The 23,831-nt window shown below is 43.3% G+C and overlaps 1 protein-coding gene across 1 annotated transcript in view; it reads right to left on the reverse strand.

The window, feature by feature from the left end:
* Positions 1 to 3,370: 3,370 nt before the first annotated feature.
* CD48 (CD48 molecule) overlaps positions 3,371 to 23,831 on the reverse strand; it is a 22,741-nt gene continuing 2,280 nt past the window's right edge. Inside the window, exons 2-5 of the mRNA XM_006096912.3 lie at positions 15,451 to 15,759; positions 6,223 to 6,489; positions 3,766 to 3,956; positions 3,371 to 3,530 (exon numbers count right to left, since the gene is read on the reverse strand). Coding sequence (XP_006096974.1) covers positions 3,877 to 3,956; positions 6,223 to 6,489; positions 15,451 to 15,759 — 656 coding nt within the window. The 3' untranslated portion in view covers positions 3,371 to 3,530; positions 3,766 to 3,876. The remainder of the gene's footprint in view (positions 3,531 to 3,765; positions 3,957 to 6,222; positions 6,490 to 15,450; positions 15,760 to 23,831) is intronic.

Here is a 23,831-nt window from a genome sequence, read left to right on the forward strand (position 1 = left end):
TCTCACAATTATATCAATTACTGTTGATCTTGGTCTGCAGCAGTTGCCCACACAACAACGATGATGAAGGAGGAGGGAGAACTCAACTTCTTATGAAGGGCTTGGGAGGGACCCTTTTATGTGGAAAGCTGCACACTCAGTTCTGGGGAAGTAAGCCTGACTCCATATTCCCAGGAAACCTAATACATATGTTCCTCAGAGGAGCTGGAAGAAAGCAGACCACCAGGAAGGAGAACCTGGTGAGGGGGAGTTTGCGAGCGCTGGAACCCAAGGAGGCCTGGCATGGATGTGGGGGCAACAGTCAGAAATAGCCCCAGTTCACTCCTCAGCCGCACAGGAGCTGACACGGAGGAGCCGATGGTCCCAGGCTCTTCCTCGGCGTGTCTTAATGTTCCAGTTTGTCCAGGCTGAGGGAGCTGGCATTGTCTGACAGATCTGCGGCAATTTTGGGAATCCACTTTGACAATAACATCAAATATTGATTTAAGCAAGACAATGTTGCACAGTCTAATCACAATTTTTTTTTTCGAAAAAGATGCATGTGTATTTATATATGTGTGTTGAAAAACAACTAGGGGATATAAAATGCAACGTTAGCCATGATCTTTTATTTTTATTTTCATGCTTAGCAGTTTTATTTCTGCAAAGTGATTTATAACCATTTTTATTAGTTATTCTAAATTGATATATAGAAATGCATGTCAAAAGGAAATCCTTCATATTTGAGAAAGGAGACTATTCACACCCAGCATTGAACTAAATAGCATAATTATGGCTACATTACCCATGGATTGTTAAGTATTTATTTCTTTTTTGAAAACCTTTATTGTTGATAGTATAAAGATGCCCCCCCCTACTCAATGCTTCCCTCTACTGATTCCTGCCCCACACTAGGCCTTTACTACTCTATTGTCCGCGTCCATAGGTAATGCATAGCTTATATAATAAAAGGGTAATATGCAAATTTACCCTAACAGCAGAACAACTGGCACTATGACACACACTGACCACCAGGGCGCAGATGCTCAATGCAGGAGCTGTCCCCTGGTGGTCAGTGCGCTCCCACAGGGGGAGCTCTGCTCAGCCACAAGCCAGGCTGACAGCTGCCAGCACAGCGGTGGTGGCGGGAGCCTCTCCCGCCTCCTCAGCAGCACTAAGGATGTCCGACTGCAGCTTAGGTCTGCTCCCTGCTGGGCTGCCAGAGGATGTCTGACTGCCAGCTTGGGCCCATCACCCAGGGAGCGGGCCTAAGCCAGCAGGTGGACATCCTCCGAGGGTCCCAGACTGCAGAGGCATAGGCCGGACTGAGGGCCACGCCCCCCCCCCCCCCCCGAGTGCACAACTTTTGTGCACCGGGTCTCTAGTCTACATAATAAAATACCAGCAACTGTTATGGTGGAAAAACCAGAACAACCAGTTGCTATGATGCACACTGACCGCCAGGGGGCAGACACTCAATGCAGGGGCTGCCCCCTGGTGGTCAGTCCGCTCCCATAGCTGGAGTGCTGCTCAGCCAGAAGCAGGGCTCACAGCTGGAGAGCGCAGCAGCAGTGGCGGGAGCCTCTCCCACCTCCACGGCAGCGCTAAGGAGCAGCAAGCCAAGCAGTGAGGAGTGAGCAGGCAGGCAGTTAAGAGTGAGGGGTCCCAGTTGCAAGAGGGTGCAGGCCAGGCTGAGGGGCCCCCTGTCCCTCCACACTAATTTCATTCATTGAGCCTCTAGCATGCATATAAAATCTTTGATTAATCTCTTCCTGTTCCCCCTCATCCCTTCCCTCTGAGATTTGTAAATCTGTCCCATAGTTCCATGCCTCTGGTTCTATTTTATTCATCTGTTTACTCTGTTTATTAGATTCTTTGTTCATTTATTTTGATTTTTAGATTCAATTGTTGATAGATATGCATTTATTGCCATTTTATTGCTCATATTTATTTTATTTTATTTCTTTTTTAAACGTACTATATATTCTTATATATATGTATATGTATCTGTATTTTATATATATATATATATATATATATATATATATATATATATATATAATTAATTTTAGAGAGTGAGGAAGAGGGGGAGAGAGAGAGATTGCACACCCCCCACTGGGGATTGAGCCCACAACCTGTGCATGTGCCCTTGACCAGAATTGAACCTGGGACCCTTCAGTTCACAGACCAATGCTCTATACACTAAGCCAAACCAGCTAGGGCTAGTTCTTCTTCTTCTTAAAGAAGAGCCTTTTAACATTTCATGTAATATTGGTTTGGTGGTGATGAACTCCTTTATCTTTTCCTTGTCTGGCAAGCTCTTTATCTGACTTTCAGTTCTAAATGATAGCTTTGAGGGTAGAGTAATCTTGATTGTAGGTCCTTGCTTTTCATTACTGAATATTTCTTGCCACTGCAAAGTTTCTGGCCTGCAAAGTTTCTGTTGAGAAATCAGCTGATAGTCTCATGGGCTCTCTCTTGTAGGTAACCAACTGCTTTTCTCTTGCTGTTTTTAAAATTCACGCTTTGTCTTTAACCTTTTGCATTTTAATTATGACGCATCTTGGTGTGGGCCTCTTTGGCTTTATCTTGTTTGGGACTCACTATGCTTCCTGTACTTGTATGTTTATTTCTTTCACTAGGTAAGGGGAATTTTCTGTCATTACTGCCACACGTGGGTGTGGGACAAGCCGGTTCCACAATTCTACCCCACGTCTCTGCCCCTTCACCAGTCTTGATGTACTTCTTCTTGCAAGTATTTATTTATTAATCTGTAGATGTAAATACACCACTTCAACATACCATTATGGAAGTTCTAAAAAACTGAATTGTGAAATTCAACTTATTTTTCTCTTTTTTATTATTTATTTATTACTTTAAAAAAATGTATCTTTATTATTGAAAGCATTACAGATGTCTCCTTTGTGTTTTTCCCCCCATTGACCTCCTCTCCCCAACACCTGCCTCTCCCAAGCCTTCACCACACTATTGTCTGTGTCCATGGGCTATGCATATATGCATATAAGTTCCCCAGTTAATCTTTCCCCCTCCCTCACCTTCCCTCTGAAATTCATCAGTTTGTTCCATGGTTCTATGTCTCTGGATCTATTTTGTTAGAACTTATTGGGGTGGCATTGGTTAATAAAGGTATATAGGTTTCAAGTGCACAATTCTATAATACATCATCTCTATATTGTATTGTGTGTTCATCACCCCAAGTCAAGTCTCCTTCCATCACCATTTCTACCCCTCTTTTACCTCCCCCACTCTTTCCCTCTGGTAATCACCATACTGTAGTCATGATTTTTAAAAAATATACTTTTATTGATTTCAGAGAGGAAGGGAGAGGGAGAGATAGAAACATCAATGATGAAGAATCACTGATCAGCTGCCTCCCGCACGCCCCCTACTGGGGATGGAACCTGCAACCTGGGCATGTGCCCTGACCGGGAATCAAACCATGACTTCATGGTTCATAGGTCGATGTGCAACCACTGGAGCCATGCCAGCTGGGTTGTAGTCATGAAACTCTTTATGAGTGCTTCAAAACACTTTCTCTATTGATTTCAGAGAGGAAGGGAGAGGGAGAGATAGAAACATCAATGATGAAGAATCACTGATCAGCTGCCTCCCGCACGCCCCCTACTGGGGATGGAACCTGCAACCTGGGCATGTGCCCTGACCGGGAATCAAACCATGACTTCATGGTTCATAGGGGGGAGTGTGCAGGAGGCAGCTGATCGATGTTTCTCTGTCATCGATGTTTCTAACTCTCTATCCCTCTCCCTTTCTCCATCCCATAGAACCAGAGCTTCTACTCGGGTTAAGAGCATGGTTGCTGTTGAAGGCAAGATCCTGCAGTCTTCGAGTTTCACCCTTGAGTTAGAAGAGCTTCTCTCAGATCAATAGGAGGCCAAGAATGGTGGGTACCATGACCATGAGCCACACTGGAATCCAAGCTACTCCAGAGGATCGGGCTGAAAGGGCAAGAAAACCCCAATACTTAGGTGACTTGATTACTGCATTGAGAAAGGGTGGGGGTGTGGACATTGTCATGGAAACCAGAAAGTATATTTCCTCCCTGAATCCAGTCTCATTGTGTCTGAGACATCCTCATCCCAGACTGGCTCAGTCTCCCCAGATTAAAGTATAAAGAGTGCAGAAACCCATTAACTATTACTGGCTCAGCTGAGTCCTGTGCTTGCATGTCTGTGAGCCTGGGAAAGAATCATTCCCCTCCACCAGACAGCACTGAGTAGGGCAGAGCTCCAGGTATAGACAGATGACCATTTAATGCTATGCACAGATGACCTTAGGGAAGAAAGGACTACTTCTTCCTGTTTCTCCACCTCATTAACCATTTGTACCAACTAGAAGGGAAAAAAGGGAGAAGGGAGAGACAGGGAGGGAAGGGAATAAAGACAGAGGAGGAGAGGAGACAGCCAGGAGGAGAAGGAAGGAAGTACAAATAATAAGGGAAAGACAATGAGTGATTAAATAGGGAAGGGAGATGAGGGATGCTTTTCTAGAATAATTTGGGCAGCTAAAAAGTGACAAGATAGGTTTAACCCTTCCAAAAAATGTATGTATTATTGTTTTCATCCTTGCTGCAAATGAGCAGTCACCCTCATTTGATAAAGGACAGGGACTGTGTGTCTTCCTTTTTCTGGATCTCAGGATAAGGTGTTGATGTAAAGGTAGTGTTGGAACAGCACAGTCAACTTATGGTCTTAAGGTCAGACACCAAACTTCATATGAGTCTGAGGTGACAGAAAAGCAGCAAACATGAGGAGACTAGAAGAGATATGACCAGTTAGTTAGGAAGAATAAAGAAGAACATACAGTTTCCACAGTCCACCTGTAGCAGCAGAGATAGAGAAATCAGCACAGATATGGGGAAAGTAGACTGGGTCCAAGAAGACCATGTAAGAGCAATGTTCTTGGGGGCCATGGTCCCTGATGACTGGTCATGACAGGAATCTCAGGTAAATGTTGGCATCACAGGGATGAGTTATTCTAGAACAGTGGTCGGCAAACTCATTAGTCAACAGATCCAAATATCAACAGTACAACGATTGAAATTTCTTTTGAGAGCCAAATTTTTTAAATTAAACTATATAGGTAGGTACATTGTTATTAACTTAATTAGGGTACTCCTAAGGCTTAGGAAGAGCCACACTCAAGGCGCCAAAGAGCCGCAGTTTGCCGACCACGGTTCTAGAAGGATATGTACACCAGGGTTCAGGGATGTGATTTCAGGGATGTAGAGAGTAAGAGAGACCTGAATGCTGGTGATAGCAATCCATGTTATTAAGGGGATCCCCAAACCCCTAGTGTCTCCCAACTTGAAGGGACTTTGCCTAATTTAGCTACCATTCACTGAAGACTTCTCAGGCACTGTGTTAGGTCATTTATATTGTCTCATTCAATCCTTACAACATGAGATAAGAATGAGGTAAGAACTATTATTTTGTCTGTTATTTAAGAGGAACATGACTTAGAGAAACTAAGTAACTTGCTTAGTTAGTAAGTGACATTTCCAGAATTAATTCCCAGGTATCTGACTCCAAAACCCATAGACTTACTACCCAATCTTAGCTCCCCACTATGGGTTCTGTGTAGGCTTGATAGGGATTCAGGAGTGATGCTCAAGTGAGTGAGTAGATTCTCCCAGGAGATGGAGGAATCTGCAGCATAAAACCCAGAATTTGCCTGCTTAAATTCATCGAGGAAAACACAGCTGGGGAGAGCAGAGAGTCTCTACCTTATGATAAGGCTCTCACTCCTGTTCACTACTTGTTCTCCCTCATGCTCATCTCTTTGGATCTTCTTCTGTTGTTGATTTAGACTATCTACCAGAAACCCCTCAATGCGCCTGCTCAACAATGTGTGGCCTACTCTCCCACTTGCCCTGTTCTCTCTGGTCACCCTGATATCTCAGATTGTCCTACAATTACCCTGGCCTCAGATTCCAGGACCATGCATTGTTAGAGAAGGCGAGGGGTTGACATCCTATGCAACTGCCCGTTGCAGTTAAGGACACTGATCTCCACAAAAGTGAAGTGAGTTCCCTGGGAGGTGTTAGCAGAGCCATGAGTAGAACCTGAGTCTCCCAGATGCCTTTAGGATTCTCCAAAAAAATTCTGTGCCAGGAGAATTTGAAAGGGTCCCCACACCTTTCTTCATTCAAGAGAAAACTAGTGACCCTGAACCCACCTCAGCTCCCTTGGGAATATTTCTTACCCAGTTTACAGGGTGAAATGAAGTAGACTGTGTCACTGTTGTGGCTCACAGGATTGCTGACTTCGCATTTGTAAAACTTGGAGTAGTTTTGAGGTATAACGGTGATATTAAGCACACCACTCTGGAGCTCTTCTGAAATGCGTCCTGAGTCCCCATACCAGGTGTAGTTGACAAACTGATTCCGGGCCGTACATGACAGGATCAGATAACACCTGTTGTTCATTTCCTGTGTCTTCTCAATTGTTATGTTAGGCTTAGGTACAGGATCTGAAGATGAGGAAGATGTTATAAGATGAGACATTAGAATTATGTATTTATGAGGCATTTATGCTGTGAAGGTTTAGCCAACAATGTACAAAGGAAGCTAGGAGTGACAAGTGCTATGGGAATTGGAGTCATAGAGCAGAAGCCCCTATAGAGGGAACCGGTGAGCAGCTTGGCCTTCTGGGAAGCTTTAGCCAGTGGTTCTCAACCTGTGGGTCGCGACCCCTTTGGGGGTCGAACGACCCTTTCACAGGAGTCGTCTAAGACCATCAGAAAACACATATATAATTACAAATCACTATGCTTCAATTATGTTCAATTTGTAACAATGAAAATACATCCTGCATATCAGATATTTACATTATGATTCACAACAGTAGCAAAATTACAGTTATGAAGTAGCAACGAAAATAATTTTATGGTTGGGGGTCACCACAACATGAGGAACTGTATTAAAGGGTCGAGGCATGAGGAAGGTTGAGAACCACTGCTTTAGACTGAAAGAGCTTCAGGAGGAGGAGCTATGCACTCAGAAACAAAACAGGTTTATGACCGTCTGTGGGCCAGAAAGAACAGCAGAGTGCTGGCAGAGAGATCTGCTTGAGTCAGAGTTGGTATCCCAACTATTTGAACTGCTCGGGGCCTTTTCTCTAGCAATGGCCCTTAGTTGACACCTTGGTCTGTCTGTCCTTCAAAGACTTTTGGACTCAGATTCAGCAGGAGTCCTGGGGTAAGAGATTCTGCCCTGCACATGGCAGAGCCCTTTTCTGGACTCTGGCGGAGCTACAGAGAAGAACCTCTGTAACCCCCAGCACCTGTCCGCAGTGACCAACAGCTCTGTGAATGCTAACTTTGCTGTCTCAGTGTAGCGTGCAGTGCCTGCACATAGCAGGTATTCTATAAGTATCTAATGAGTAGATGGATGGAGCAGCGATGAGATAGAAAGGACAAAACACTAGCTTTGAACTGAGACCAGCCTGGATCCTGTACTTGGCTCTGGTGGAGTGACGTTAGGCAAGATAATTGCTGCCTTGAATTTCCTCCTCATTTGTTAAATGACACTGTCCACGGGAAGGGGTTTTCTGCAGACTGTGTTATAGGCATGCTGGAGGTCACGTCATCACCACAGCTGTGGTCCTGCTGCCGCACAGGCGAAGGGGTAATCCCAGCATCTGCTCCTTCCTGTACTAGGGTCACTTTACTTGAAATTCTCTCTCTTTTTTTTTTTATATTCTGGTCAAGGGTAAACCATCTGCAGAATCAGATGTCACAGGATTTAAATGTGACGGAGAATTGACCAGGTCAGAGTTTGCCTCTGGGTTGTATGTGTGTGGAGGGGCAGAGGGAGCTCTACCAGGCTGGTGTCCTGGACTCTCGACACATCATCTCTCAGATTGCTCAACTCACCCTGCATGCTTTAGCTGAGCCATTTTTATACAATTCTTCCGCCACTTCCTCATTTCTTCCACACACCTTCCTCATTTCTCCTGGTGAGCAGCACAGCCCTGGGCGCTTTGTGGAAGGGACTTATTGAATCGGGTGGGGTAATCTGGTTCCAAGATGCCCCCTTTGAGCTACCAGAAATTCCTGGGTGGGACTAAAGGACAATTCTTCTGCTACACACATCCTGAGGGTCTTATCTTCAGGCAGATGGACTGAAGCCAAACTAGATTGTGGATTTTAAAATATTCAGAAATTTTGCAAGCTGGTTGCGAAACCATTAGTAACTTAGAATTGAGTGTGATGGGAGTATTTACCACACAGATTGGTAAATGACACAAATGTGGAGTTGTTTTTTTCTAAACACCACTATAAGAGACTTTCAATATTTTCTGTTCTCAGGACCTCCTGAATTTTTAGGCCATGTGACATGGAGGAAGTGAGCAAGAAGAAGAATCTAGTCTCTTAGAACTGGGACCATCTGGCTGGTGGGACCTAAATATATACAATGCTTTTTATTTGCACTATTTTAGCATTTAAAAATTACACACTTTGATTTTTATAACATCCTAAAAGGTAGATATAATTATCCTTATACTATGATGAGGAACTCAAGGCTCTGAGGTGCACACTTCTCTTGGATGTTTGTCCAGACTCTTTCTTCTAACTTCTTACCCCAGAAGGCTAGGAACCATGTTTCTGCTTTATAACCTAACCCTTTTGGCCATTAATGTTTAGATCAGGTACATATACCTGAACCAAGTTGGGTTAATCAGTCTCTCTCTCCTCTCCTCTCCTCTCCTCTCCTCTCCTCTCCTCTCCTCTCCTCTCCTCTCCTCTCCTCTCCTCTATTTACCCATTTTATTTTCTCAGGGAAAAGATGAGGGAAAGGGTCAGTATGTATATTACAAATGATAGATTGCAAATGGCTAATTCATAGCAAAATCAGCCATCAAACAAGCAGTCCCCAATGATGGGGTCACCAAAGCCCAAGGAGGCTCAGTCTCCTGCAGATAAAAATGAGGGGGAGGGATCAGGGGAAGAACATACAGGTACATGCTTTCTTACCCTCCCTCCCCATAAAGTTAAGATTTCACACAAAGCTTTGGTTTTCAGCAGTAAAGATGGAGTTACATTCATCTGTCTCCTAAACTATCTTGTGGCTACTTCGACATAAGTTTCTTGAACCTGCATAAAAGTTCCTGAGTGACTTGGAAATACATTCTTCTTCCCTTTCTTGGCCTCCAAACCCCACTTTCAAAATGGAAGGCCCCCTCATTGCTCCTCTCTACTCGAAAGTTAGAGGTTAAAGTACTCTTGATCCATCTACATACAGCAATCTAAGTGTTTGGCATTAATCATGTATCAAGAAATGGTCTTGACTCAGGAGTTTGGGATCAAGGAATGGAGTATTCTTAGCTTCTTCAGGCTTTTTGCATATATATCACTTAAGAGTTGGGGAGCCCAGCCTGCGTGGCTCCGTGGTTGAGTGTTGATTTATGAACCAGGAGGTCATGGTTCCATTCCTGGTCAGGGCACATGCCAGGTTGTGGGCTCAATTCCCAGTGTGGGGCGTGCAGGAGGCAGCCAATCAGTGATTCTTTTTCATCAATGATGTTTCTATCTCTCTCTCCCTCTTCTTTCCTCTCTGAAATCAATATATATGTATACACATACATATATATATTAAAAAGAGTTGGGGAGACATTAAATGGGGGAGCTTTTTTGTGGGGGTGGATAAAAGAGGAGTCAAGTTTTTAGGACAGAAGAGCTGGTCCAAAATAGGAAACAGGGGAAGGAGAATAAAAAGAGGATAGTTTAATCAATAACTGGTGTTTAAAAAATTGGACAGATACATGCAAAAGAACTGAAACTAGATCACCTTCTTACATCATACATAAGAATAACCTCACCATGGATTAAAGACTTAAATGTAAGATTCAAAACTATGAAACTCCTAGAAGAAAACATAGGCAAAATTTCAAACATTTCTCGAGCAATATTTTTTTCTGACATATCTCCTCAGATAAAGGGAACAACATTAAAAAAATTAAAAAGTGGGACTACATCAAACTAACAAGTTTTTCACAGCAAGGGAAACTATCAACAAAATGATAAGACAACTTACTGAATGGGAGGAGGTATTCACCCATGATACATCTGATAATGGGTAAATATCTAAAATTTATAAAGAACTCATACAACTTGCCGAAACCGGTTTGGCTCAGGGGATAGAGCGTCGGCCTGCGGACTGAAAGGTCCCGGGTTCGATTTCGGTCAGGGGCATGTGCCTTGGTTGCGGGCACATCCCCAGTGGGAGATGTGCAGGAGGCGGCTGATCGATGTTTCTCTCTCATCGATGTTTCTGACTCTCTATCTCTCTCCCTTCCTCTCTGTAAAAAATCAATAAAATATATTAAAAAAAAAAAAAAAGAACTCATACAACTTAACACCAGAAAAACAATCCAATTAAAACATGGGCAGAAGATCTGAATAGACACTTCTCCAAAAAGGATATACAGATGGCCAATAGACATATGAAAAGATGCTCAACATCACTAATCATCGGAGAAATACAAATCAAAACCACAATGACATACCACCTTACATCTGTCAGAAAAGCTATCATCAAATATCAACAAACAACAAGTGTTGGTGAGGATCTGGAGTAAAGAGAACCCTCATGCACTATTGGTAGGAATGCAGACCAATGCAACCACTATAGAAAACAGTACGGAGGTTCCTCAAAAAATTACAAATGGAACTATGGCCCAGCAATTCCACTTCTAGATATACATCCAAAGAAACCCAAAACACTAATTTGAAAGAATATATCCACTCCTATGTTTATTGCATTATCATTTACAATAGCCAAGATATGGAAGCAACCCAAGTGTCTATCAATAGATGAGTGGATAAAAAATTTGTGGTACATACAGTATACATGATGGAATATTACTCAGCCATAAAATAGAATGAAATCTTACCATTTGTGACAACATGGATAGATCTAGAGGGTAGTATGCTCAGTGAAATCAGTCAGTCAGAGAAAGACAAAAACCATATGATATCACATATGTGGAATCTAAAGAACAAAATAAATGAGCAAATGAAATAGAAACACACTTATAGATACAGAGAACAAACTGATAGAGGCTAGAAGGGAGGGATGTTGGGCATGGGGACAATAGGTGATGGATTAAGAAGTACTAGTTGGTAGTTACAACATAGGGAATATAGTTAATAACTATATATGTTGCCAGGTGGGCACTTGAATTATCAGAGGGAACATCACTTATTAACCTATATAAATATCTATCTGCTGGGCTGTACCTGAAATTAACACAAGAAAGTGTTGATTGCAAACTGTAATAAAAAAATAAAATTTAATCCCTGGCTGGTTTGGCTCAGTGGTAGAGTGTTGGCCTGTGGACTGGAGGGTCCCAGGTTTGATGGCAGTCAAGGGCATATGCCCGGATTGCAGGCTCCATTCCCAGTAAGGGGTGTGCAGGAGGCAGCCAGTCAGCGATTCTCTCTCATCATTGATGTTTTTATCTCTCTCCCTCTCCCTTCCTCTCTGAAATCAATAAAAATATATTTAAAAGCCGAAACCAGTTTGGCTCAGTGGATGGAGCGTCGGCCTGCGGACTGAGGGGTCCCAAGTTCAATTCCGGTCAAGGGCATGTACCTGGGTTTCGGGCACATCCCCAGTGGGAGATGTGCAGGAGGCAGCTGATCGATGTTTCTCTCTCATCGATGTTTCTAACTCTCTATCTCTCTCCCTTCCTCTCTGTAAAAAATCAATAAAATATATTAAAAAATATATATATTTAAAAAATTAAAAAATAATAAAATAAAGGACGCTTACTTTGCTTAAAAAAATTAAGCTCTGGCCTGTGTTTCTCAGTGGTTAGAACATCAGCCCACACACCAAAGGGTCTTGGGTTAGATTCCCAGTCAAAGGCACATACTTGGGTTGGAGGTTTGATCCCCACCACCATCAAGGTGCATGAGGGAGACAACCAATCAATGTGTCTCTCTCATATCGGTCTCTCTCTCTCTCTCTCTTCTTTCCACTCACTAAAAATCAATGGAAAAAATATCCTGAGGTGAGAATAAATAAATAAACAAATAAATATTGGAGAAGAAACCTGAAAGTGGCCCTGGCCGGTGTGGCTCAATTGGTTGAGCATAGTCCCATGCACCAAAAGGTCACTGGTTGGATTCCCAATGGAGGCACATGTAGGGGGGAGTCCAATCAATGTTTCTCTCTCACATCAATGTTTCTCTCTCTCCCTTTCTCTCTCTCTCTCTCTCTCTCTCTCTCTCTCTCTAAAAAACAAAACAAAACAAAAAACACCTGAAAGTTTAAAAAGTAGCAAAAAAAAAAGTTAAAGTGCATGAGATAGGTCATCCACCACAGCATGTGCAGTTGGCAACCTGGAAAAGTGGGACACAAGGACCAAATAAATAAAGTTGTTTTGGCACAGAATGGGGATGGGAGTGAGCTTAGGAGTAGCTGGTCCACAACTGGCTTCCCAACCACTCCTTTTGCCCATCATCACAACCCATTGCCTGGGACAGTTCTCAGAACCCTATCCCAAGAGTGGGTTATGAAGAGAAAGGAAAAACCCTCCCTTACCTGGGCTGCCCTCCCACAGGATGGAGTGTTTTGTGGGTGGGTCTATCAGTCTGGTCTCCTGTTTAATCTGTTTTCACTCTGGCACAAGAAATAGCATGATTACATATCCTTCTTTAAAAGAAAAACTACTTCCCTACCCAGGTCACTTTCAACGCTGGAGCTTCTGGGGCTGAAGACTCAGACAGAGCACAGGGAGGGATGTCCCCCAAAGCCCTCACATGCATTTGGATAGAGCGTGGTTGGAGTTCCTTACCTCCCCCTTCCCTGCTCACCCTCCAAGAGGGAAGAGGGGGTGATGCTGTGGACTCCAGGCTGAGATACAAGCAGTGCCAGCTGCCCCCTACCCACCCTCTTTCCACTTTCTCCATTCCACTTGCACTTTGACACTTCCTGATCACCAAAGGATCCCCCACGCACACTGTGGCTCAATTCTGGGCCTTGGAACAGATCAGAGTTACGGATCTCTTTCTCTTCCTCCTGTAAGTAGGCTGGCCTTGCTGGGCCTTCAGTGGACAGGAGGTCACCATATGGCCGATGCTCTGGCAGAAGTGGCCCATTGTGGGCTGGGGTGGCAGCTTGCATTCCTTGGCATGACGGTCTAGACCTCCACCGTTGGAGCACCTGTCCCTTTGACCTGCACTTCTGCATGTTCTTCCCTCTTGGCCTCCTCTCACTCCCAATACAGGACACCCCACCAGAGCTGGTGACTCAGATTCCAGGTAGTTGGTGGACTTCCTTTTTTATTATTTAAAAAAAATATTTTTTTAGAGAGAGGAAGGAAGAGAGAAAGAGAAAGAGAAACATTGATGTGAGAGAAGAACATCAACTAGTTGCCTCACATATGCACCCCGACCCCTAACTAGGTATGTGCCCTGATGGGGAATCAAACCTGCCACCACATGGTGTACAAGATGACACTCCAACCAGCCGAGTCACACTGGCCAGAGCCTTTGGTGGACTTCTTAAAGATGAACTCCACTGCCTCACCCTCCTTCATGCTCCAAAAGCCCTCCATGTGTAGCTTATTCTGCAAACTGCTGGTTTAACACAGAGCCCATGGTAGTTGGCTAAGCCGAGTTCCTGGGCCTTGTCAGGTCAGGGAGCTGCTGGCCCCAGAGAAGTCCAAAGGCAAAGAGGTGGTTTGGAGAAAAGGCTGCTACATCTTCCCCAGCACAACCAGTTTTTCTCCCTTGAGATTGAAACTGAAAGATAAAAAGTCTAGACTTGGAGAGATAAGTCATGTAAATGGCAGGAAACCACAGGCTAGTCCACAGATTCCTGCGGCTGGGGAGTCTGAATTGGCCTTAGTTCTCAGTCTTCGTCCCCTTCAGCCCTTCTTGAATTTTCCAAAGTCCTTCAATTAATTTAAATAATCCTAGTTTCGTAAGTAATTTCTCATTTTTTTTTGCTAAAGTTACATCAAATTGGTTTCTCTTACTTGCCATTGTGTATGAAAAAAAGGCCACATGCTAACCTGACTAGCTCAGGGGAGGCCTGTATGGGGGTTTTGCAAACTCAAAGACCTAAAGGAACCACAAAGGATGGTCTGAAATTAAAACATTAACTAAAAGCTGTGTATGGTGGGTCGTCACATTCTGATAAAGGTCAATATTGACCATCACTGAGTCTATTGTCTTTTTGCATCTACGATAACATATCCTTGGAATGTCCATGTAATTTCCCTTTTTCTAGACCCCTCAAAGCCCAGGCACCACTCTGCGGAGATCACAAATCCCCGCATTGTCATTGAGTTCATTGTTGACTGTTAACTATCCTGCACCCACCTAAGTAAAAGAAGCATGTGTATCATTTTACTTTTTATCCAATCTCAGAGGCTTCCCCCCTGTGCTTTCTCCCACCCCCTAATCCAGTGGTCCGCAAACTCATTAGTCAATGGAGCCAAATATCAACAGGACAACGATTCAAATTTCTTTTGAGAGCCAAATTTTTAAAACTTAAACTATATAGGTAGGTACATTGTTATTAACTTAATTAGGGTACTCCTAAGGCTTAGGAAGAGCCACACTCAAGGGGCCAAAGAGCCGCATGTGGCTCGAGAGCCACAGTTTGCCGACCACGGCCCTAATCTATCATCAATGGATTTCATGTGACCCACTTACGTCTCCTCCTTTGATTGTAATGTATAAAACAAGGTGAAAAACTGCCATTCTCTGGATTATGATCTCAATACCTTGAGATTCTGCTTCCCGGCAAATGTTGACAATTTGGCTCAAATAAACTCACAAAAATTCTTTACAGGTTTGGATGGTTTTTTTTTACATTAATACCATCAAAAGAAATTTACCTAATATGGGCACAGCAATGTTAAAATCTTTCTCCAAGGTCACATAATTAGGAAGTGGCCGGAGTTTTTAACCCAGGAATGTCTGATTCCATGTATAATGTCCTAATCCTTATTCCATGTATACTGGTTAAGCTGGAGCTGTGAGGAGAAGTTGTTGGCCCGTACATTCAGAAAGATTAAAAACTCTCCTTAATATTCTGCTCCATCCTTTATCTCTTCCATCTTTTTCCTTAAGTATGATAAAGTCTTTGATCAAATATATTATTAAGATGAGTTCAGAACTGATCTCAGGAGAACATGAAGAGAAAAGAGAGGAAACCACCTCTATTGTTTTTCTTCTCTTCAAGTCTTACACTCATTAACATCAGAAGAGGTGGTAAATGTCTCAAGGCTATCAATTTGGGCTCTGCCGGCCCAGGCTCCCTCCCAAGTAGCATTGGCTTCAGGAGAAATAAATTAACCCTGTCCTGAGGTTTTCCTCTCCTCGTCCCGAGAGCCCCCATGATACCAGGAAGCCTCCCACTGGCCCATCCAGGGGCCCAGAATGGGGACTTGCCCTTGGGTTCCCCAAACTCACCCAACACTTTCAGTGGGATTCTCCTTTCCTCTTCAATCCTATTATCCAACAACACCTTCAGGATGTAGGTGCTGCTGTCTTCTTCCTGGACATTATAGATGTGAAGTGCGCCATCTTGATGACCAAGTGTGACCCTGTCCTTAAACTTAGTTTCGAAGTAGTGAGGATTAGGCTGGTTGGTGTACCATTCTAAAATTTTCAGGTCGGTATTGTAAAACCAACCAAGACGTTGGTAGTCCTTAGGCAAATTGGAGCTTCGAAGACTCACATTGCTGCCAGAGAGCGCGAATTTTGGATCTGCTGATTGACCTGCCAATGAGACAGAGTGAGACCCAACTTAGAGAAGGCAGAGATGCCTGGGCTGGTAGGTAAGGGAAGAAGGAAGGAATTTCTGCTTGCAGCCATGACTATAGTCTTTATCACAGGGCCTGGACCCCTGATCAGGAATTCAATGAAAGCTGGAGATTGGGAAGTGGGCTTGGGGACAGGAAATGTTGCTTATAATCCATCCAGTTCTAACTCAGACGATAAAGAAAAAGGACACTGAGGTTGGCCCAGTAGATTTTTCAAATAAAATAATGACAACCCATCGCCTCTCTGGGCTTGTGTTCCCTACTGGTTCAATTAGCTTCCCAGCAGTAGGTGTGAAGAGAAACAAGGTTCAAAGTGGACAGGAGACAGAGCTAATCAGTGGCAAAGTATAAAAAAAGCATGAACACATTTTAGTAGCAAAAATTTTATGCTATTTTTCTGGCTTTAGTGATACTGGTAGTCTTTGCAAGCTTTTTAAAACTTGTGATACCTGGGATTTCTTTTCTTATTCTAACTAAATTTATTTTTATTCTTATTTGTACATGCGGTTTTGTTCTTTCTTTCATGAAGGTACCCCAAATTGTATAAAGCTGTAAAAACTCAGGTGGTTAAATTGGAGAAAGAAAAAATGATACCTACAAGATGCAAGGTAAAAGGAGGTCTGTTGACTCTTTTTGTAGGTGGGGAGAACTAAATACTGTACATATATACATTCATTGACTTCAGTCAATGATGGACTGCATATACAGCAGTGGTCCCATCTATATATATAAAAGCCTAATATGCAAATTGTCCCCTCAGGCAGGAGTTCAACTGACTGGGAGTTCAACCGATCGCTGTGATGTGTGCTGACGACCAGGGGGCGGTGCAGAACAAAGGAAGGCCCTGGCTGGCAGCTGGCAGCTGCTAAGGACCCTACCTGTGCATGAATTTTTGTGCACTGGGCCTTTAGTAAGATTATAATGGGAAAAATTTCTATCGACTAGTGAGCCATAGCCATCTTAATGTTGTAGTATAATCCATTACTCACATGTTTGTGGTGATGCTGATGTAAACATGCCTACTGCTCTGCCAGGTGTATGAAAGTATAGCACATACAATTATGTACAGTACATAATTCTTGATAATAATAATAAGTGAACATTACTTGTTTATGTATTATTATACCATATTTTTATCATGTACTCTCTACTTATAAAAAAAATCTCCTGTAGCCCTAGCTGGTTTGGCTCAGTGAAAAGAGTGTCAGCTTGTGAACTAAAGTGTCCTGGGTTTGATTCCAGTCAAGGGCATGTACCTTGGTTGCAGGCTCAATCCCTGGCCCTGGTCAGGTTGTGTGTGAAGGCAATCAATCCATGTGTCTATCTCACATCAATGTTTCTCTCTCTCTGTCTCCCTTCCACTCTCTCTAAAAAAATCAATGGGAAGATATCCTTAGGTGAGGATTAACAAAAAAAAGTTTCCTGTAAAACAATATGCTGTGTTATACTTGCAACAGCCTCATATCATATATATTGATCACATCATATTATTTTGTGCTTAATTGAATCTCGTGTTGCTTTATAAATTTAGTGTAGCCTAATGGTACAGTTTTTATGAAGTCTACAGTAGTATGCAGTAATGTCCTAGGTCTTCACATTCACTTAACCACTCACTCACTGACTCACCCAGAGCAGCTTGCAGTCCTGCAAGCTTCATTTGTGGCAAGTGCCCTAGACAGGTGTACCATTTTCTATCTTTTATACCGTATTTTTACTCTACCTTTTTATATTTAGATATGTTTCAGTGCAGTAACATGCTGCGTAGGTTTGTGGCCTAGGAGCAATAGGCTATGCCATCTAGGTTTGTGTAAATGCACCCCATGATGTTCACACAATGATGAAGTTGCCTAATCACACATCTCAACATGTAGCACATGACTGTATAGGTTGAGAAAGAACAGTAGAAAAAAGCTAATGGTAGAGGAAAGGGGGAATAAGACTTATGTTACGCTGATCTCATATACTGTCACACAAAACCAGAATCATATTGCTCAACATCATACACACACACACACACACACACACACACACACACACACACACACACTAGAGGCCTGGTGTATGAAATTCATGCACGTGTGAGGTCCCTAGGCCTGGCCGGCAATCAGGGCTGATCAGGTTCCCAGCCTCCCTGCCTCCTCCTCTCCTCACTGCCCACACACCACCACCCCGGCATGGTTCTAATGAATGAGTGGCCTGGAAAAGCAACATAACCTGAAGATAGAAACTCTAAAAATAAGGGTTGATTGACCATAAAAGAAGGAAAAAAAGGCATTCTAGTTTTCTAAAAGAATTCTATAACCCATTCACAAGTTGAAGAAGAAAGATGGATTAATTTTACTAATAGAGATTGCAAAATTAATGCAGATACATTGTAATACAACTTGAGGCATCAAGGTGTTAGTTTAGTCAGCTAATGGAGGATTGTCTAATAAATTCAGATAGATTGATATTTACTTATGTAGAGTATATTTATATATTTTTCAATTTTTAAAGTAAATTGACAAAATGTTAATTTGCCTTCCTACCAATTCGTTATTTTAAAAGGTAGGAGATCTATGCATCACCCATGGACACAGACAATGGTGTGGTGAAGACCTGGGGCAGGGGGCAGGTGTAGTCTAGAAGAGGTCAATGGGGGAAAAGAGGGGATATCTGCAATACTTTCAACAATGAAGATACATTTTTTAAAAATATATTTTATTGATTTTTTACAGAGAGGAAGGGAGAGGGATAGAGAGCTAGAAACATCGATGAGAGAAACATCGATCAGCTGCCTCCTGCACACCCCCCACTGGGGATGTGCCCGCAACCAAGGTACATGTCCTTGACCAGAATCGAACCTGGGACCATTGAGTCCACAGGCCGACACTCTATCCACTGAGCCAAACCGGTCAGGGTGAAGGTACATTTTTAAAAAATAAGAAATAAAATAAAAGGTAGGAGAAACAACTTTAAGGAAAGCTACTATTTTGATTTAATTCTAATAGGAGGAAGTAGTTGGGTATGTGTCTGGATGCTTAGGATAAAGTAACTGTGTTTACTTACATGTAGTTTACAATAGAAAATAAATCAGATATTTGCTGTGCTTATCCATGATTCTTGTTCATCAAAAAAGCAAAATTTAAATGGGGAGGGGGATTAGATGAAAGGAAGTCATAATTTTATGCAAAAGAGTCTATTCAGGAAAAAGGAAGATGTTCTAAAGAGGAAGTTCTGATTACTCTAAAAACAAGTCACATGATCTCTAGTAAAACTTCTAATATGGAAAGAGGTGCATGTTTAAAATATTGATATGAAATTGAGGCTCTCTGATAAGATCAACTATTTACAAACCTCTACAAACTTTTTTGGGAAGTTATTTGGCAGTAGATCTCAAGACTGAAGATTTGTGTCATGAGTGACAAGATAAACAGAGTACCATTTCCTGAGATGGGAAGTCAAATGAATTCAATAAGTCAGATTACCATGGGTCAAGGCCTGAACAACTCTGTTAAGACATATTAGTGTGAATGGGAAGGAAAATGGTAGGGCATTATGTAAAGGGGCATGAAAAGTAAAGAGAGTTTTTGATTGTTTGTTTTTAAGTTTATTTAAAGAGGAACCCTGGCTAGCAAAGCTAAGTGGTTAGAGCTTTGGCCCGCACACCAGAGGGTCTTGGTTCAATTCTCTGTCTAGGACACATATCTGGATTGAAGGCTCAATCCCCAGCCCCCATCAGGGTGCGTGAGGGAGGCAACCAATCTTTGTGTCTCTCTCATATCCGTGTTTCTCTCTGCCTCTCTCCCTCTCTTTTCCTCTCTCTTCCACTCTCTCTAAAATCAATAGGGCCCTAACTGGTTTGGCTCAGTGGATAGAGCGTCAGCCTGCGGACTGAAGGGTCCCAGGTTAGATTCTGGTCAAGAGCATTTACCTTGGTTGTGGGCACATCCCCAGTAGGAGGTGTGCAGGAGGCAGCTGATCGATGTTTCTCTCTCATTGATGTTTCTAACTCTCTATCCCTCTCCCTTCCTCTCTGTAAAAAATCAATAAAATATATTTTAAAAAAATAAATAAAACCAATGGAAAAAGTGTGCTCAGGTGAGGACCAACTATAAACAAACAAACAAACAAACAAACAAATAAACAAACAAACCTAATCTATGATAGGTCAAGGGAAGGAGCCAGTGGACAGGGAGACAAGGGAGATATAGCTCCTTTCCTTAAGGAACTTGCATTCCAGTGGATACAGATCATTAATAAGATGATTTTTACTACTGATAGTAAGTGTTAGGAAAAAGAAAATATGGAATGCTAAGGGGGCACGTAAAAGGGACAACATGCTTCAGTTTGGGGGTCAGGAATGGCTTCTGTGGAACGTGTGAGTAAGGAATCATTATAAGTAGAAATTCGCTAGAGAAAGATGAAACCTTGAAATAATGAGTGCTCCAACCAGAGGAGAAAATAAAAAATAATATCAAGTGCCTGGAGGGGGAAAAAAGTAACATTTATTTCAGGAAGTTAAATAGCTCAGTAGGTTCGAGCAAGATTACGTGAGGGTAGTGTTAAAGAGGAAACCATAGGCTGCCCAAATGGCGTCACTGTGCTAAAAGCCCATAATACAAAACCTAGATTCAATATGTGACCTAATTATTGTTTCAACCTCTCCCAGTTTCAACCTTAATGGACCAGTCTGAAATTTTATGGTCAACACCTATGAGGTCATCTGAATGGGAACCTGCATGAAAGACAGCCTCTCCCTTTGTCTTGGTGGACCACAGTTTTGGGTTGCTCCCTGAATCTGCTTCTCTCAGGTTACAATCTTTTGTTCAAATAAATACTGTTTTATTCTCCATTACAGCCTAAAATTATTCTTGGTGGACAGAGATTTATGCTCAGAGTTTCTGCTGTAATCTCTCATTTGCCATGGTAGAAAGCTGCTGAATATATCATAGGGTGAAACCTCATCCCCAGCGTGATCTTTCTTCCCCCTAACATATCGCTGGTCATGTGGTTTGGACGCCCTGACCTTTCTTCCTTAGAGATGACATTTAGGCCTCAGGGGCATTTCAGCTCCATGCCAAAAAAGCAGCAAAGCAAGACTATTAATGCCACGGCAGACCTCAGGACAAGCTGCATTGACTAATGGCCCCAGCCCTGGTGCTGACCCATCAGTCAGTGGAGACCACAACCCTGAAAGGACACACCTGAAAAGCTGCTGAATAGTTTACTGAAAATTTCCCCTGGGATTTAGGCAGAACCAAGATGGAGACATAGGTAAACACCTGTACTTGCTGCCTCCCACAACCACATCAAAATTACAACTAAAATACATAGCAACTATCATCCAGAACCATGGGAAAGCTGGAGACGTGAAAGTACTACAAATAGAGAGGTAAAGAAGAAAGCACATTGAGACTGGTAGGAGGTGTGGAGGGGCGGAATGGGCTGGCACCTGGGTGTGCCACTTTTGTAATTGGGAGGGAGGTACAAGCTCCTGCTTGCTCTGAGCTCAAGTGCTGGGCAAGACTCTGGGGGACCCAGACACATACGGGGAGAAACTGGACTGTCTGGCATTGGGGCAGGAACTTGGGGGAGGCTTTCTTCCAGACAGAGGTGCTCCCAATGGTCATTGTTCCTGTGCTGGGACCTCCCTGGTGCAGGGATGACTGGCAACTATTGCTGTTTGCTCCACCCTGGTGATTCCCTGAGACCCCGCCCTACCCAATTTTAAACCTCACCCAAGCTGTGCGCAGCAGCTTTTGCATATGAATGGCCTGTCCTTTCTCAGTCTAAAGCCTTTCAAACGATTGATTGAACCAAGATGGCGGCATAGGTAAACACCAGAGACTGCTGCCGCAAACAACCACTTCAAAAATACAACTAAAAGATGGAACAGACATCACCCAGAACCACAGGAAAGCTGGCTGAGGAGAGACTCTTCAACTAGAAGGAAAGAGAACAGCAAACCGAGGCTCAGAGGAGGCGCAGTGTGGAAAATACAAAGGTACCGAGGTGCGCGCGCAAAGCGGGCTGGTGGCTGAGGGCGCGGTTGTTGTTTTCAGTCGGGAGGGAGTCTCAGACTCTGGGCTCCAGATCCGGGCGAGTCTCTAGGGACTCAGACTCAGACGGGAGAAGCGGGATTGTCCAGCATCAGTTGGAATCTGAGGGCAGCTTTCTCTCCGAGGTTTGCAGCGGCTGCTGGGGTTCTGAGAAGCAGAGCCTCTGGGAAGGGACTGAGAGCAGCCATAACTGCTCCCTCCACCCGCCCTGTTGATCCCACCCCGCCCAAGCCCTGCATAGAGCCATTTGCCGGATCGCCTCAGGCAAAGGCTAGATTAGCACCTCCCCAGAGGACAGAAGTTTTCCACACAGCTGATTCTCACAGCCAGTCAGCCTGGTGGTCAAATCCCTCAGTATTAACTAAAAAAATCAAGGCTTAACTAGAACAAGACTGTGCACAAAGACCACTAGGGGGTGCACAAAGAAAGCATAAAAAATGCGGAGACAAAAAAACATGACAGAAATGGAGGATATGGAGCTAAAAAACGCAATTTTGAGGGCTTGCAATAAACTTGTGGAGAGCCTCACAAAAACTAATGAGACCCTAGATGCTACGATAAAGAAACTAGAAAGTAAGCATACACGGACTGAAATAAAGAATATTATACCCAATAGCAGACCAGAGGAGTGCAAGAATCAAGCCAAAGATTTGAAATTCGAAGAAGCAAAAAACACCCAACTGGAAAAGCAAAATGAAAAAAGAATCCGAAAATACGAAGATAGTGTAAGGAGCCTCTGGGACAGCTTCAAGCGCACTAATGTCAGAATTATTGGGGTGCCAGAAGATGAGAGACAGCAAGATATTGAAAACCTATTTCAAGAAATAATGGCAGAAAACTTCCCCCACCTGGTGAAAGAAATGGACTTACAGGTCCAAGAAGCGCAGAGAACCCCCAAACAAAAGGAATCCAAAGAGGACCACACCAAGACACATCATAATTAAAATGCCAAGAGCAAAAGACAAAGAGAGAATCTTAAAAGCAGCAAGAGAAAGAGACTCAATTACCTACAAGGGAATACCCATACGACTGTCAGCTGATTTCTCAACAGAAACTTTGCAGGCCAGAAGGGAATGGCAAGAAATATTCAAAGTGCTGAATACCAAGAACCTACAACCAAGATTACTTTATCCAGCAAAGCTATCATTCAGAATTGAAGGTCAGATAAAGAGCTTCACAGATAAGGAAAAGCTAAAGGAGTTCATCACCACTAAACCAGTATTATACGAAATGCTGAAAGGTATCCTTTAAGAAGAGGAAGAAGAAAAAGGTAAAGATACAAATTGTGAACAACAAACATGCATCTATCAACAAGTGAATCTAAGAATCAAGTGAATAAATAATCTGATGTACAGAATGAACTGGTGATTATAATGAATCAGGGACATAGAAAGGGAATGGACTGACTATTCTTGGGGGGGAAAGGGGAGTGGGAGATGCGGGAAGAGACTGGACAAAAATCGTGCACCTATGGATGAGGACAGTGGGTGAGGAGTGAGGGCGGAGGGTCGGGCGGGAACTGGGAGGAGGGGAGTTATGGGCGGGGTGGGGGGGGGAAGAAGAACAAATGTAATCTGAACAATAAAGATTTAATTAAAAAAAAAAAAGCCTGTCAAACAAGCTGCAGCTGGGTCAGGGAGCCGTAAAGCTATCAAAACAAGGCCCAAGGCTGGCACCAACAGCAGCCTGCCTTGCTTCACAGCTGGGCCTCATTTGGGCACCCAATACAAAGAGGAGGAATTTGCAGATCTCGCTGTAGCTCCTGCTGGGTGGTCCCAGGAAGTGGCTAACTTTGCACCTCCTTGGAGATCCAAGAGCCAGTGTACCCAGTGGTCAGTGTGAGACCATCCAGATTACAACTCTTCACATCCATAAGAGACACACTCAGGGGGCAGACTCAGTGAGCACCAAAACCCCACTGAAGCAAGTCCTGCCCCATAAAGGTGTCTCCTGCACAGCAGCTCTTCCAGTGTAGATGAAGCTGGTC

This window comes from Myotis lucifugus, unplaced genomic scaffold (assembly GCF_000147115.1).
Source record: "Myotis lucifugus unplaced genomic scaffold, Myoluc2.0 scaffold_190, whole genome shotgun sequence".
NCBI lineage: Eukaryota > Metazoa > Chordata > Mammalia > Chiroptera > Vespertilionidae > Myotis > Myotis lucifugus.